General features: G+C 44.8%; 1 protein-coding gene across 1 annotated transcript in view; it reads right to left on the reverse strand.

Annotated features, from left to right (window-relative positions):
* The window catches only part of LOC145335783 (mucin-5AC), a 58510-nt gene that overhangs the window by 20219 nt on the left and 20417 nt on the right, over positions 1 to 17874 (reverse strand). The window contains exons 5-10 of the mRNA XM_080181513.1: positions 16504 to 16678; positions 16301 to 16398; positions 11912 to 12086; positions 9854 to 9951; positions 6534 to 6708; positions 4430 to 4527 (exon numbers count right to left, since the gene is read on the reverse strand). Of these exons, the coding sequence (XP_080037639.1) occupies positions 4430 to 4527; positions 6534 to 6708; positions 9854 to 9951; positions 11912 to 12086; positions 16301 to 16398; positions 16504 to 16678 (819 nt within the window). The remainder of the gene's footprint in view (positions 1 to 4429; positions 4528 to 6533; positions 6709 to 9853; positions 9952 to 11911; positions 12087 to 16300; positions 16399 to 16503; positions 16679 to 17874) is intronic.

Here is a 17874-nt window from a genome sequence, read left to right on the forward strand (position 1 = left end):
CCTCTAAACTTTTCCCCATGTCCCTTAAACCTATGTCCCCTAGTACTTGACTTTTCTACCCTAGGAAAGAGCATCTGACTATCCACTCTGTTCAGGCCACTCTATCTTGTAAACCTCTATCACGTTGCCCCTCAATCTCTATCGTTTCAGTGAGAACAAACCAAGTTTATCCAACCTCTCCTCATAACTAATACCCACCTCCCCCCCCCACCCCGCACCAGACCAGGCAACACCCTGGTAAACCTCTCCTGTACCATCTCCAAAGCATCCACATGTAATAATAATAATATCGTTCTTCTGACCTCTTGACACTCCCTGCTGAGGAACAGAGCCATTTTGTGTCACTGTCCTAGCTGTTACTGTTTTCCCCTGATAGGCCATTCCACCCAACAGTTTGCAAAGTGGTATATCTGTTAGAGAGGGGGATTCCTGCACTGGCTGCCTGCCCTTTGTAGTGGTCACCCATCTATCTGTCTGCACCTTGGTGTGACCACATCGCTAAAGTTCCTATCTATAAAGCTATAATTGAAAGTGCTATGTGCAGAATAGAAAGGAGAAAATGTTAATAATTGGATTCCTCCTGTTGTCTGAAGCAATTGAATGGAATCAGAATTAGTTTCATCAAATACTTGCTGAAAAAACCCAGGTGAAAGAGAAATAAAGGAAGTCGCTAGTCATAGAAATAGTTATTTCTGTGTATAAGTATTGTGTGAGAAATGTAACTCTTCTCTATGATCAATTATCCAGTGTTGGTACCAAGCATTCTCAGATGTCTTGGATCAGAACACTCTCTGCTCCACAGCACAAATTCAACTTTTTCACCACCTTCTCTGACTGTTTGTCCTCCCTTTCAGGCTTAGACAGATAATATTTCTGTTCCCCACTTCAGCCTTTCTTTAAACTTTTCAAGGGGAGATAAAAATCCGACATCACTGTTTATACAAAGGTGCACAGTTCTCCTTGTGTCCTGGTCAACATCTATCCCTCGACCAACACCGAAAATGAATGAATGAATTATTGTTCGTACGCCTTGCTCTGTGCAAATTGGCAACACGTTTCCTGTATCAGAACAGTGATTGCACTTTGCAAATAGTTCCTCGCTATAACATGGGGCCTGAGTTGTAAGTTTGTAAAGAGTTTGAACGAGCTCGACGCTTGTTTCAAGTAGCCTAAGAGGACTTTCCTGCAATTTTACCCCCAGCACAGTTGCTGAAATAATGGTGACCTGCCTCAGTAAAGGTCAAGAATGGGTGGGTAATAAATATTCCTGGAGAAAAAGTATTCAGGAAAGATAGGAAAGTAAAAGAAGGATTAGGGATCACTGTCTGGAGAATATTACAGTGCTGGATGGAGAGGATGTCCTGGAGGGGTCAAAACATAATCTATTTGGTTAGAACTAATAAAGAAATAAAGGTATGATTGTGCTCCTGGCTATATTCAACAGAGCACCAACTGGTGGAAAAGATGCAGGAGAGAAAACTGGCGGGGGAATTACAGAGAGGAGAAAGTTCTATACATCAATAATACTGGATGTAATGACTTTAACGAGGTGGACCTCATTAGAATATGAGCTTCCTGATTGAGGCAGTTAATGGTGTCAGTCTGGGAACCCTGCAGAGGTAGAAAGTGTCTGAGTTACTGGCACTCAGGGTTCATACTCCGTACTGGAAAAGCACTGGTTCTGTAAAGCAGATAAGGTGTCAGTAGTGAACTTTTAGGGGATGGGGTCATAGTATCATAAAGTTTAGTTAGCCAAGGGAAAGGTTAAGGAGCATTCGAATGTAATGTTTGGAGGCGGGCTAATTTCAGTGGGCTGAGAACACACCTACCACAGGTAAATTGGAATTGGTGATTGGCAGACAAAACTGGAAGGGAACACTGGGATGCACTCCGAGACTGAAAGGTAGGATAAACAGCCAGAGCCCTCCGGGTGACAGAAAAGACAGAGAATAAGATGCAGCTGAAAATTGGGGCACACAACAGATTGATAATACAAGTGAGAACCAGACCGGATACAGATCTGGGTGGCACGGTAGCACAGTGGGTTAGCACTGCTGCTTCACAGCTCCAGGGACCTGGGTTCGATTCCTGGCTCGGGTCACTGTCTGTGTGGAGTTTGCACATTCTCCTCGTGTCTGCGTGGGTTTCCTCCGGGTGCTCCGGTTTCCTCCCAGAGTCCAAAGATGTGCGGGTTAGGTTGATTGGCCATGCTAAATTGACTGTAGAGGCATAGGTTAGAAGATTAGTGGGTAAAATATGTCGGGATATGGGGGCGGGGCCTGCGTGGGATTGTGGTTGTCGATGGGCCGAATGGTCTCTTTCTTTACTGTAGGGTTTCTATGATTCAGAAATGAGAAAGGAAATATAACAGGCAGATATCGTTGGGCTGTAGGAGGAAACTGGAGTACATGGAAGAAACCCATGCAGACACAGGTAGAACATGCAGACTCCGCATGGGCAGTGACCCAAGCCAAAATAACACACAATAGTGGCCCCAACACTGATCGCTGTGGCATATCGCTGGTCACAAGCCTCCAGCCTGAAAATCACCCCTCTACCACCACCCTCTGTCTTCTACAAGCCAATTTTGTATCCAATTAGCTAGTTCACTCTGGATCCCATGTGATCTAACCTTACAGACCAGTCTACCATACGGTACCTTGTCAAAGGCCTTGCTAAAGTCCATGTACATAATATGTACTGCACTCCTTTCATCTGTTTTCTTCTAATACACGATCTCCCACACACAAAATCGTGCTGTTTATCCCTAATCAGTTCTTGCCTTTCCAAATGCATCGTGTCTCTCAGATTCCCCTCCACCAACTTTCCGTGATTGGACAAGATATTGGATACAAAAGCAGGGATGTAACGATGGAACTGCATAAAATGTGGGTGAGGCCTCGCTTCAATTCTGTGTGCAGTTCTGGTTGGCGAGTTACAGGAAGGACTAAATTGCTCTGGAGAGAGTGTAGAGATTTCCAAGAATGTTACTGGGGCATGAAAATTGCAGCTTTGGGGAGAGATTGGATAGGTTGGGGTTGTTACCCTTAGAACAGAGGAGGCTAAGGGGTGAATAAATTGCAGTGTACAAAATTATGATGGAGCTCAATAGATAAGAAAGGCCTGTTTTCCCCTCACTGAGAGGTCAGTCACCAGGGAGCCTGGATTTAAGGCGATTGGTGGAAGGAGTAGAGGGGACATGAGGGAAATCTGTTCCATCCAGAGGGTGGTGAGTGTCTGGAATTCACTGCCTCAGTTATTGGTTGAGACTGAAATGCTCAGCCCATTTAAGAGGTAGTTGGATCTATAAGTGAAATGCTGTAACCTGCCAGGCCAGAGGGGAGGTGATGACCTAGACTATTAATCCAGAGACTCAGCTATGTTCTGGAGGCCCAGGATCGAATCCCGCCACGGCAGACGACGGAATTTCAATTCAATAAAAAAAAATCTGGAATTAAGCCTCTACTGATGACCATGAAACCATTCAACACAGAAAAGTACATCACAGGAACAGGCGTTCTGGCCCCCCAAGCCCATGCCAATGTCCTCACTAAACTTGTGGAGGGGAAACCGGAGGAAACACACGCAGATACGGAGGGTAGGTGCTGACTCCTCACAGACAAGCTCGGAATTGAACCTGGGTCCCTGGTGCTGTGAGGCAACAGTGCGAACCACTGTGCCACCTCAAAGACCAAAATCATTCCATCTTATTGAAACTGATGGGAATTAGGAGCAGAAATAGACAAATTCAGCCCTTTGTACTTGTTCCACTATTCAATCAGGTCATGGCTGATCTCTCCCTGGTCTCAAATCCACCTCCCTGCCTGTTCCCCATATTCCTTTAACCTGTTATTTTTCATCAGAAATATATCTATCTCCTTCTTGAAACTATTTAATGATTCAGATTCCACCGCGCTTTGGGGCAGCGAGTTCCACAAATCCACCACCCTCTGTGAGAAGTAGTTCCTCCTTATCTCAGTTCTAAATCTACTGCCTCGCAATTTATACTTGTGACCTCTTGTTCTAAAGTTTAAAGTTTATTTATTAGAGTCACAAGTAGGCTTACATTAACGCTGCAATCAAGTTATTGTGAAAATGCCCTCGTCGCCACACTCCTGGATCAGAGAAGGCTAAGGGGTTACCAAATTGAGGGGTACAAATTCTGAGGGACCTCGATAGATAGGAAAGACGTGTTTTCCCCCAGCTGAGAGGCCAGTTACCAAGGGACCTAGATTTAAGGTGATTGGTAGAAGGAGTTACTCATCTGATGAAGGAACAGTGCTCCGAAAGCTCGTGATTCCAAATAAACCTGTTGGGCTGTAACCTGGTGTTGTGAGATTTCTTCCCATTGCATTCACAACAGAGTCACTCTTTCCAAAGTGATCTTGTAAAGTTCAATAAATCACTCTTACAGATGTCCAGTACTTACAAAAAGATTCAGGACAGGTGAATCGTATTCTGTAATCTTCACATCTCCCGTCATCCTGCTTTGAATTGACACAAACAAATCCACTCGAAATGCTGCAGCTGTTTAACAGATAATAAAGAAAAGAAGATTTGTATTTTCATCACACTTTTTACAAGCACCACATTTTTCAAAATGCCAATGACAAACTTTTTAGAGCGATTCTCACTATTGTGATGATGTGGAGATGCCAGCGTTGGAGTGGGTTAAACACAGTAAGAAGTCTCACAACACCAGGTTAAAGTTCAACAGGTTTATTTGGTAGCAAAAGCCACTAGCTTTCAGAGCGCTGCCCCTTCGTCAGATGAGTGGGATTCTGTTCACAAACAGGGCAAATAAAGACACAAACTCAATTTACAGAATAATGATTAGAATGTGAGTCTTTATAGCTAATCAAGTCTTAAAGGTACAGACAACGTGAGTGGAAATAGCATTAAGCACAGGTTAAAGAGATGTGTATTGTCTCCAGACAGGACAGTTAGTGAGATTTTGCCAGCCCAGGCAAGTCACGGGGGTTACAGATAGTGTGACATGAACCCAAGAACCCGGTTGAGGCCGTCCTCATGTGTGCAGAACTTGGCTATCAGTCTCTGCTCAGCGACTCTGCGCTGTCGTGTGTCGTGAAGGCAGCCTTGGAGAATGCTTACCTGAAGATCAGAGGCCGAATGCCCGTGACCGCTGAAGTGTTCACCATCAGGAAGGGAACAGTCTTGCCTGGTGATTGTCAAGCGGTGATCATTCATCCATGCAGACCATGCAGATGCTAAGACAATGGATGAATGAACATCGCTCGACAATCACCAGGCAAGACTATTCTCTTCCTGTTGGTGAACACTTCAGTGGTCACGGGCATTCAGCCTCTGATCTTCGGGTAAACATTCTCCAAGGCGGCCTTCACGACACACAACAGCGCAGAGTCACTGAGCAGAGACTGATAGCCAAGTTCCGCACACATGAGGACAGCCTCAACCGGGATCTTGGGTTCATGTCACACTATCTGTAACCCCCATGACTTGCCTGGGCTGGCAACATCTCACTAACTGTCCTGTCTGGAGACCATACACATCTCTTTAACCTGTGCTTAACCCTCTCTCCACTCACATTGTCTGTACTTTTAAGACTTGATTAGCTGTAAAAACTCGCATTCCAATCAGTATTCTGTAAACTGAGTTTGTGTTTTTATATGCCCTGTTTGTGAACAGAACTCCCACTCACCTGATGAAGGAGCAGCACTCCGAAAGCTGGTGGCGCTTGCTACCAAATAAACCTGTTGGACTTTAACCTGGTGTTGTGAGACTTCTTACTGTACTCACTATTGTGATGCAGGAAACATAAGGTGAGATTTTCTGAGTTAAATGATTTTAATCAGGCAATTGAGGTTGGTCTGCTTTAACATGAACTCCATGATTAAAGGCCACAAAAAGATGCCCTTAATCAAAGGTCAAATTGATATTTCAGTCAGTTCCTCTGGCACTCTGGATGGAGAGTGCATGCAGAGAGCACTCTGGAGAATGTTGTTGGATCTTGGAAATAAAGGAATTTTGGTGAAGGGACTTCTATCTCCGAGGAATTATTATACTGACCCTGACAGTGGGGGGTCTGCATTACAGCTCCCCATATCATCGAAATCATAGAAACCCTACAGTGCAGGAGGTGGCCATTCGGTTCATGGAGCCAGGACTGACAGCAATCCCACCCACGCCTTATCCCCATAACCCCGTGCATTTACCCGAGCCTCCCTGACACTAAGGAGTAACTTAGCATTGTCAATCAATGTAACCTGTACATCTCTGGACTGTGGGAAACTGGAGCACCTGGAGGAAATCCATGCACACATGGGGAGAACATGCAAACTCCACACAGTCACCCGAGGCTGGAATCGAACCCGAGTCCCTGGCGCTGTGAGGCAGTATTGCTAAACCGCTATGTCACCACGCCACAGATATTCCCATTGCTCCGGGGCTGTGTCAGTGCTGAAGAATCCTGTCTTTGATATCGTTTGCAAAACAACTTGTGATCTTTGGAATAAAGTGACAACTGGAAAATATGTTGAGGGGAATCTATTTACTCAGGGATGTTGTCTCCGGTCTCTGAAGCTGGAGTCCCAGATGTTGTCTCCACTTCACAGGCAGTTGGGTTGATGCAGATCTGCTCAGGATATTGTCTGCGGAGATTCTCAAGATCTTCATAATCCCCATTGCCTGACGGATTATCACGGTCAAACCACTGGGTTTTACAATTACCTGGTGAAAGGAGCAAATAAAATACAAAACGTAAAGAATACTTTAAGGGCGAATAACAAGTATATAACCATATCCCTTGCAGGACAATGAGACTGGAAAACCAATCTGTATCAAATTGGAATAAATTCTGCTGAATGACTCTGTGAAAAGAATCGTGAGCTCAAAACATTGAATTCCGATGAATGTTATTACTGACAGTAATATTGGGCGTGTACAATGATCTACAGATTATGATCTTTGATAATAAGTGAAATTGATAGCTGTGTGTAATTCTATAACAAAACCTTCGGGTTTGGTTGTTTCTGGGAAATTTGGTCATTGCTTCTTTGCCCAAAAGCAACACTGCTTTCTGTTGGGTTCTTCCTTTCGATTTTCCCCAATTCCAGTTAAGTAGTTAATTATAATTGTACATGTGCTGGGTTCCCAAACACTGACAACAAGGGGCGGCACAGTGGTTAGCACTGCTGCTTCACAGCTCCAGGGTCCTGGGTTCGATTCCCGGCTCGGGTCACTGTCTGTGTGGAGTTTGCACATTCTCCTCGTGTCTGCGCGGGTAAATTGGAATTGGTGATTGGCAGACAAAACTGGAAGGGAACACTGGGATGCACTCCGAGACTGAAAGGCAGGACAAACAGCCAGAGCGCTCCGGATGACAGAAAAGACAGAGAATAAGATGCAGCTGAAAATAGGGGCACACAACAGATTGATAATAAAAGTGAGAACCAGGCTGGATACAGATCTGGGTGGCACAGTAGCACAGTGGTTAGCACTGCTGTTTCACAGCTCCAGGGACCCAGGTTCGATTCCTGGCTTGGGACACTGTCTGTGTGGACTTTGCACATTCTCCTTGTGTCTGCGTGGGTTTCCTTTGGGTGCTCCGGTTTCCTCCCAGAGTCCAAAGATGTGCGAGTTAGGTTGATTGGCCATGCTAAATTGACTGTAGAGGCATAGGTTAGGGGATTAGTGGGTAAAATATGTCGGGATATGGGGGTGGGGCCTGCGTGGGATTGTGGTTGTCGATGGGCCGAGTGGTCTCTTTCTTTACTGTAGGGTTTCTATGATTCAGAAGTGAAAAAGGAAATATAACAGGCAGATATCGTTGGGCTGTAGGAGGAAACTGGAGTACCCGGAAGAAACCCACGCAGACACAGGGAGAACATGCAGACTCCGCACTGGCAATGACCCAAGCCAAAATAACACACAATAGTGGCCCCAACACTGATCGCTGTGGCATATCGCTGGTCACAAGCCTCCAGCTTGAAAAACACCCTCTACCACCACCCTCTGTCTTCTACAAGCCAATTTTGTATCCAATTAGTTAGTTCTCTCTGGATCCCATGTGATCTAACCTTACAGACCAGTCTACCATACGGTACCTTGTCAAAGGCCTTGCTAAAGTCCATGTACGTAATATGTACTGCACTCCTTTCATCTGTTTTCTTCTAATACACGATCTCCCACACACAAAACCGTGCTGTTTATCCCTAATCAGTTCCTGCCTTTCCAAATGCATCATGTCTCTCAGATTCCCCTCCACCAACTTTCCGTGATTGGACAAGATATTGGATACAAAAGCAGGGATGTAACGATGGAACTGTATAAAATGTGGGTGAGGCCTCGCTTCAATTCTGTGTGCAGTTCTGGTTGGCGCGTTACAGGAAGGACTAAATTGCTCTGGAGAGAGTGTAGAGATTTCCAAGAATGTTACTGGGGCATGAAAATTGCAGCTTTGGGGAGAGATTGGATAGGTTGGGGTTGTTACCCTTAGAACAGAGGAGGCTAAGGGGTGAATAAATTGCAGTGTACAAAATTATGATGGAGCTCAATAGATAAGAAAGGCCTGTTTTCCCCTCACTGAGAGGTCAGTCACCAGGGAGCCTGGATTTAAGGCGATTGGTGGAAGGAGTAGAGGGGACATGAGGGAAATCTGTTCCATCCAGAGGGTGGTGAGTGTCTGGAATTCACTGCCTCAGTTATTGGTTGAGACTGAAATGCTCAGCCCATTTAAGAGGTAGTTGGATCTATAAGTGAAATGCTGTAACCTGCCAGGCCAGAGGGGAGGTGATGACCTAGACTATTAATCCAGAGACTCAGCTATGTTCTGGAAACCTAGGATCAAATCCCGCCACGGCAGACGGCGGAATTTCAATTCAATAAAAAAAATCTGGAATTAAACATCTACTGACGACCATGAAACCATTCAACACAGAAAAGTACATCACAGGAACAGGCGTTCTGGCCCTCCAAGCCCATGCCAATGTCTTCACTAAACTTGTGGAGGGGAAACCGGAGGAAACACACGCAGATACGGAGGGTAGGTGCTCACTCCTCACAGACAAGCTAGGAATTGAACCCGGGTCCCTGGTGCTGTGAGGCAACAGTGCGAACCACTGTGCCATCTCAAAGACCAAAATCATTCCATCTTATTGAAACCGATGGGAATTAGGAGCAGAAATAGATAAATTCAGCCCTTTGTACTTGTTCCACTATTCAATCAGGTCATGGCTGATCTCTCCCTGGTCTCAAATCCACCTCTCTGCCTGTTCCCCATATTCCTTTAACATGTTTTTTTTTCATCAGAAATATATCTATCTCCTTCTTGAAACTATTTAATGATTCAGATTCCACCGCGCTTTGGGGCAGCGAGTTCCACAAATTCACCACCCTCTGTGAGAAGTAGTTCCTCCTTATCTCAGTTCTAAGTCTACTGCCTCGCAATTTATACTTGTGACCTCTTGTTCTAAAGTTTAAAGTTTATTTATTAGAGTCACAAGTAGGCTTACATTAACGCTGCAATCAAGTTATTGTGAAAATGCCCTCGTCGCCACACTCCTGGATCAGAGGAGGCTAAGGGGTTACCAAATGGAGGGGTACAAATTATGAGGGACCTCGATAGATAGGAAAGACCTGTTTTCCCCCAGCTGAGAGGCCAGTTACAAGGGACCTAGATTTAAGGTGATTGGTAGAAGGAGTTACTCATCTGATGAAGGAACAGTGCTCCGAAAGCTCGTGATTCCAAATAAACCTGTTGGGCTGTAACCTGGTGTTGTGAGATTTCTTCCCATTGCATTCACAACAGGGTCACTCTTTCCAAAGTGATCTTGTAAAGTTCAATAAATCACTCTTACAGATGTCCAGTACTTACAAAAAGATTCAGGACAGGTGAATCGTATTCTGTAATCTTCACATCTCCCGTCATCCTGCTTTGAATTGACACAAACAAATCCACCCGAAATGCTGCAGCTGTTTAACAGATAATAAAGAAAAGAAGATTTGTATTTTCATCACACTTTTTACAAGCACCACATTTTTCAAAGTGCCAATGACGAACTTTTCCGAGCGATTCTCACTATTGTGATGATGTGGAGATGCCGGCGTTGGACTGGGTTAAACACAGTAAGAAGTCTCACAACACCAGGTTAAAGTCCAACAGGTTTATTTGGTAGCAAAAGCCACTAGCTTTCAGAGCGCTGCCCCTTCATCAGATGAGTGGGATTCTGTTCACAAACAGGGCAAATAAAGACACAAACTCAATTTACAGAATAATGTTGGAATGTGAGTCTTTACAGCTAATCAAGTCTTAAAGGTACAGACAACGTGAGTGGAGATAGCATTAAGCACAGGTTAAAGAGATGTGTATTGTCTCCAGACAGGACAGTAAGTGAGATGTTGCAAGCCCAGGCAAGTCACGGGGGTTACAGATAGTGTGACAGGAACCCAAGCTCCCGGTTGAGACCGTCCTCATGTGTGCGGAACTTGGCTATCAGTCTCTGCTCAGCGACTCTGCGCTGTCGTGTGTCGTGAAGGCAGCCTTGGAGAACGCTTACCCGAAGATCAGAGGCCGAATGCCCGTGACCGCTGAAGTGTTCACCAACAGGAAGGGAACAGTCTTGCCTGGTGATTGTCAAGCGGTGTTCATTCATCCATGCAGACAATGCAGACGCTACGACAATGGATGACCACTGAACACTTCAGCGGTCACGGGCATTCAGCCTCTGATCTTCGGGTAAACATTCTCCAAGGCAGCCTTCACGACACACAACAGCGCAGAGTCGCTGAGCAGAGACTGATAACCAAGTTCCGCACACATGACGACGGCCTCAACCGGGATCTTGGGTTCATGTCACACTATCTGTAACCCCCGTGACTTGCCTGGGCTGGCAACATCTCACTTACTGTCCTGTCTGAAGACAATACACATCTCTTTAACCTGTGCTTTACCCTCTCTCCACTCACATTGTCTGTACTTTTAAGACTTGATTAGCTGTAAAGACTCGCATTCCAATCAGTATTCTGTAAATTGAGTTTGTGTTTTTATATGCCCTGTTTGTGAACAGAACTCCCACTCACCTGATGAAGGAGCAGCACTCCGAAAGCTGGTGGCTTTTGCTACCAAATAAACCTGTTGGACTTTAACCTGGTGTTGTGAGACTTCTTACTGTACTCACTATTGTGATACAGGAAACATAAGGTGAGATTTTCTGAGTTAAACGATTTTAATCAGGCAATTGAGGTTGGTCTGCTTTAACATGAACTCCCTGATTAAAGGCCACAAAAAGATGCCCTTAATCAAAGGTCAAATTGATATTTCAGTCAGTTCCTCTGGCACTCTGGATGGAGAGTGCATGCAGAGAGCACTCTGGAGAATGTTGTTGGATCTTGGAAATAAAGGAATTTTGGTGAAGGGACTTCCATCTCTGAGCAATTATTATACTGACCCTGACAGTGGGGGGTCTGCATTACAGCTCCCCATATCATCGAAATCATAGAAACCCTACAGTGCAGGAGGTGGCCATTCGGTTCATGGAGCCAGGACTGACAGCAATCCCACCCACGCCTTATCCCCATAACCCCGTGCATTTACCCGAGCCTCCCTGACACTAAGGAGTAACTTAGCATTGTCAATCAATGTAACCTGTACATCTCTGGACTGTGGGAAACTGGAGCACCTGGAGGAAATCCATGCACACATGGGGAGAACATGCAAACTCCACACAGTCACCCGAGGCTGGAATCGAACCCGAGTCCCTGGCGCTGTGAGGCAGTATTGCTAAACCGCTATGTCACCACGCCACAGATATTCCCATTGCTCTGGGGCTGTGTCAGTGCTGAAGAATCCTGTCTGTGATATCGTTTGCAAAACAACTTGTGATCTTTGGAATAAAGTGACAACTGGAAAATATGTTGAGGGGAATCTATTTACTCAGGGATGTTGTCTCCAGTCTCTGAAGCTGGAGTCCCAGATGTTGTCTCCACTTCACAGGCAGTTGGGTTGATGCAGATCTGCTCAGGATATTGTCTGCGGAGATTCTCCAGATCTTCATAATCCCCATTGCCTGACGGATTATCACGGTCAAACCACTGGGTTTTACAATTACCTGGTGAAAGGAGCAAATAAAATACAAAATGTAAAGAATACTTTAAGGGCGAATAACAAGTATATAACCATATCCCTTGCAGGACAATGAGACTGGAAAACCAATCTGTATCAAATTGGAATAAATTCTGCTGAATGACTCTGTGAAAAGAATCGTGAGCTCAAAACATTGAATTCCGATGAATGTTATTACTGACAGTAATATTGGGTGTGTACAATGATCTGCAGATTATGATCTTTGATGATAAGTGAAATTGATAGCTGTGTGTAATTCTATAACAAAACCTTCGGGTTTGGTTGTTTCTGGGAAATTTGGTCATTGCTTCTTTGCCCAAAAGCAACACTGCTTTCTGTTGGGTTCTTCCTTTCGATTTTCCCCAATTCCAGTTAAGAAGTTAATAATAATTGTACATGTGCTGGGTTCCCAAACACTGACAACAAGGGGCGGCACAGTGGTTAGCACTGCTGCTTCACAGCTCCAGGGTCCTGGGTTCGATTCCCGGCTCGGGTCACTGTCTGTGTGGAGTTTGCACATTCTCCTCGTGTCTGCGCGGGTAAATTGGAATTGGTAATAGGCAGACAAAACTGGAAGGGAACACTGGGATGTGCTCCGAGACTGAAAGGTAGGACAAACAGCCAGAGCGCTCCGGATGACAGAAAAGACAGAGAATAAGATGCAGCTGAAAATAGGGGCACACAACAGATTGATAATACAAGTGAGAACCAGACTGGATACTGATCTGGGTGGCACGGTAGCACAGTGGTTAGCACTGCTGCTTCACAGCTCCAGGGACCTGGGTTTGATTCCTGGCTTGGGACACTGTCTGTGTGGAGTTTGCACATTCTCCTCGGGTCTGTGGGGGTTTCCTCCGGGTGCTCCGGTTTCCTCCCACAGTCCAAAGATGTGTGGGTTAGGTTGATTGGCCATGCTAAATTGACCGTAGAGGCATAGGTTAGAGGATTAGTGGGTAAAATATGTAGCGATATGGGGGTAGGGCCTGGGTGGGATTGTGGTCAATGCAGACTCGATGGGCCGAATGGCCTCTTTCTGTACTGTAAAGTTTCTATGACTTATCGCAAACAATACTTTGTTCAGTTGATGAGCAGCTACTTCCTGCTTATACTCTGTTCACACACTCCCCGGGGAGAGCTCGCACGCTCCTGACACGTGAGATGTGAAAGTGTAACGTGTGCAAGCAGAAACTCTGTACAAACCACTCTGTCACATACAGATTGAAGGAGCTAACTGTACATTACTATTTACATATACTTGACAGAACAGGTCCAACAGTTTATTTGTAGCAAGTGCCACTAGCTTTTGGAACTGGTTCTGATACGGACTCTCATCCACCTGACGCAGGAACAGCCAGTTCCAAAAGCCAGTGGTGTTTGCTACAAATAAACCTGTTGGACTTTAACCTGTGAGACTTGTGAGACTTCTTACTGTACTTCCCCTGTGGACAGAGAGGAAGTAAAAGTTTGTGTCAGGGTCACTGCAATTTCCTGCCTCACCTCCCACAGTAGCCTCGAATGACATTCATCTGGGCCTGGGGATTTGTCCATTTTTAAGGCCTCTAACATCTTGACATCCTCTATGCCAAACTGTGCAAGTTCCTCATGTCCCCCTTTCCTGAATTCTGTACTTGCATCCTCCTTTTCCTCAAGAAGACCTATGAGAAATGTTCATTAAACATCCTCCCAATGTCCTGTGGCATTACACACAGATTTCCCCTTGGTCTCTAATGGGCCCTATTCTTCCTCTGGTTAACCTCTTCCCCATAATATAGTTACAGAATATCTTATAATTCTCCCTAATCTTGTTCACAAACCATTTTTCATATCCCCTTCTAATTGTTTTCTTAAGTTACCTCTTGCACTTCTTATATTCCTCTAGGGCCACAGCTGATTTGCTCCCTTTGAACTTGCCAAAAATGTTTCTCTTCTTCCTCACCCAGTCCCGAATTATCCTCGACATCCCGGGTTCCCTGAACTTCTTGTTCTCCATGTAGGGAACATGCTTGAGCTGCACTCTCCCCATACCATTTTTCAACGTTCCCCCCCCACCCAGTGCTCCATTGCAGACTTTCCCGCAAAGTATCTGTTCCCAGTCAACTTTGGCCAGATCCTGCTTTATTTTTCTAAAATCTAATAGTAATCCCGCTGTATGGTGGAGCATAAAGAAAGAAATAATTGGAGCTTGTCAGAGAGATATGGTGATAATTGTGGGAGATTTTAATTTATACGCAGACAGAAAAAGTCAGACAGGCAAAGGTAGCCTAGAAGAGGAATATCTCAGACTGTTTCCAGATAGTTTCTTAGAACAGTGTGTCCTGGGCCAGTCAGAGAACAGGCTACACTAGACCTGGTACCGGGCTATCAGATTAGAGGAATTAATGATCTCAAAGTGAAAATTCCCCTTGCTGGCAGTGGCTTAATGTCTGTGTTAATGTCGGGAAAATGTAAGTATTATCAAAAGAAGTTTCCGCAGGCTGCTTGGCTAAATTCAAGTTCATCCGGCAAAATCAACATGGTTTTGTGAAAGAGAAATCATGTTTAACCAAATTATTGGAGTTGTTTGAGGAGTAACTTGTGTTGTGGATAAGGGGGACCAGTGATTGTACTGCACTTAGATTTCCAGAAGGTATTTGATAAAATAGAATAATGGAATCATAGATCCCTACAATGCAGAAAGAGGCCCTTCGGCCCATCGAGTCTGCACTGAACACAATCCCACCCAGGCCCTACCCCCATATCCCTACATATTATACCCACTTATCCCTCTAACCTACACATCCCTGGACACTAAGGGGCAATTTCTTAGCATGGCCAATCAACCTAACCTGCACATCTTTGGACAGTGGGAGGAAACTGGAGCACCCAGAGGAAACCCACACAGACATGAGGAGAATGTGCAAACACCACACAGACAGTGACCCGAGCCGGGAATTGAACCCAGGTCCTTGGAGCTGTGAAACAGCTGTGTTAACCACTGTACTACCGTGCCAACAAAGATCTGGCAAATGCAGCATAAGTGGGAAAATGTGAAATAGTCCATGAAACCTAAAAACACATATTATTAAAATGGTGAGAAATTGTACAGCTCTGAGAAGCAGAAGGATCTGGGTGTCCTATTGCATGAATCAAAAAAAGTCAGTACGCAGGTACAGCCAGTAATTAGGAAAGTGAAGAGAATGTTAACATTTACTGTGAGGAAATTGAATAGAAAAGTAGGGAGATTCTGCTTTAGTTGTACAGGTGAGGCCATATTTGCGTAAGGATATAAATCTGCTAGAAGGAGTTCGGAGAAGATAACACCTGGGATGGGTGGGTTGTCTTTTGAGGAAAGGTTGGACAAACTGGGCTTGTAGTCACAGGAGCTCAGTAGAGTAAGAGGCAACTTGATTGAAACAGGTGAAGGGTGGTGAGGGATTGGAATGCCCTGCCTGCTGCAGTTGTAAATGCGCCTAGTTTGGGGGCGTTTAAGAGATCCGTGGATAGGTTTATGGATGGAAAGGGATTGGTTTAGGTTAGAGGGTCATTGCTTTTTAACTGGTCGCCGCAACATCGTGGGCCGAAGGGCCTGTTCTGCGCTGTAATGTTCTATGTTCTATGTTCTATAACGAATCCTGAGGGGTCATGACAGGATAAATGTGGAGAGGATGTTTCCTCTTGTGAGAGAATCTAGAATTATGGGTCACTGTTTAAGAATAAACGGTCTCCCGTTGACAATGCAGGTGAAGCATTTTTTTTGTCTCTCAGAGAGTTGGAATTCTCTTCCTGAAAAGGCAGTGGAAGCAGAGTCTCTGAATATTTTTAATGCAGAGGTGGATAGATTCCTAGGAAGCAAGAGGTCGATAGGTTATCGGGGGCGGATGGGATGCAGATTTGAAGGTACTATCTGATCAGCCATAGTTCTATTAAAAGGATGGAGCAGGATCGAGAGGCTAAATGACCTACTCCTGCTCTTTGTTCGTATGTGCAAAGATTCATCATAATTGGCCTTGCGTGAAGGAATGTAACAACGCAGAAAAAAGTTAAAATTTGGGGTTGTTCTGATCTTCCACAAGAAGGTTCAACACACAAAAAAAATTATGCAAATTTCCCAAAGGTTTTTGGATTTTGACTCGCTGAAAGAGAAGCCAAAAAAATAGTGCAAGAAGAATATAAAAACCTGCAGCATTAAAATTCAATTCATCGACTTTTTAAAATACTTACAGATAGACTCGGGGCAGGTAAATCGAATTCTGTAGTCGTGACAAATCCTGTCAGTTTGCTGTGCATTCACGCAAGCAAACCCCCCAGAAATGGTACACCTGATTAATAAAGCAGAGGCACTGGTAATGTCATTGTTAAAACAACTCTTATGATCTGAAATCAAGTCATAGCATCAAAAGAAGCGGAGACGAATCATTACTAACTGAGGGATGTTGTCTCCGGTGTCAGAGGCAGGAACTCCTGATGTTGTCTCCACTTCGCAGGCAATCGGGTTGCTGCAGATCTGACCGGGATATTCATTCCGGAGATTCACAAGATTTTCGTAATCCCCTTTCCCTGATGGGTTGTCACGGTCAAACCAGTCAGTTTTGTAAGTGCCTGGATAAAGTAGTAACAAATTTAGTGATAAAATTGCATTTCAAACAAGAGGATAACTAGGGAGAGGGTAGGACTACTCAAGGGTAAAGGAGGTAATATGTGGTTTGAGGCAGAAGATGGGGACAAGATCCTAAATGAGTACTTTACATCGGTATTCACCAAGGAGAACATAGAGCTTAGGGAGATTAGTGTGGAGCACGCTACTATGCAAGGGTATTTTGAGATTAAGGAAGAAATGGAATTTTGATTTGATTTATTATTGTCATATATATTAGTATACAGTGAAAAGTATTGTTTCTTGCGCTGTATACAGACAAAGCAAACTGTTCATAGAGAAGGAAAGGAGACAGTGTAGAATGTAGTGTTACAGTCATCGCCTGGGTGCAGAGAAAGATCAACTTAATGCAAGGTAGGTCAGTTCAACAGTCTGCTGGCAGCAGGGAAGATGCTGTTCTTCTGAGGGTTGGTATGTGACCTCAGACTTTTGTATCTTCTTCCCAATAGAAGAAGGTGGAAGAGAGTATGCTCAGGGTACATGGGGTCCTTAATTATACTGGCTGCTTTTCTGAGGCAGCGGGAAGTGTAGACAGAGATTATGGTTGGGAGGCTGGTTTGCGTGATGGACTGGGCTTCATTCATGGTCCTTTGTAGTTTCTTGCATTCTTAGTCAGAGCAGGAGTCCATACCAAGCTGTGATACAACCAGAAGGAATACCTTCTATGGTGCATCTGTAAAAGTTGGTGAGGGTCATAGCGGACATGCCAAATTTCCTTAACCTCCTGAGAAAGTAAAGATGTTGATATGGGCTTTCTTAACTATATAGTGTCGGTATGGAGGGACCAGGGAAGGTTATTAGTGATCTGGTCTCTTGAAGAGCATTAAGCTGGATAAGTCCACAGGGCCTGATGGAACCTACCCCAGTTTATTGAGAGAGGCAAGAGAGGAGATTGCCGGGACCCTGACAAAAGACCACTGTATCCTTATTAGCCACCAGAGAGGTCCTGGAGGACTGGCCAGTAGCAGAGTTGTTCCTCTGTTCAAGAAAGGAAATAGGGATAATCCAGGAAATTAGAGAACAGTGTGTTTCACATTACTGATTGGGAAACTATTGGAGAGGACTTGTAGGGATAGGGTTTATACACATTTGGAAAAGCGTGGCCAAATTAGGGAAAGTCAGCGTGGCTTTGTGTGGGACA

Source organism: Carcharhinus amblyrhynchos, unplaced genomic scaffold, assembly GCF_965287045.1.
Source record: "Carcharhinus amblyrhynchos unplaced genomic scaffold, sCarAmb.v2.hapA scaffold_41, whole genome shotgun sequence".
In the NCBI taxonomy this organism is placed as follows: domain Eukaryota; kingdom Metazoa; phylum Chordata; class Chondrichthyes; order Carcharhiniformes; family Carcharhinidae; genus Carcharhinus; species Carcharhinus amblyrhynchos.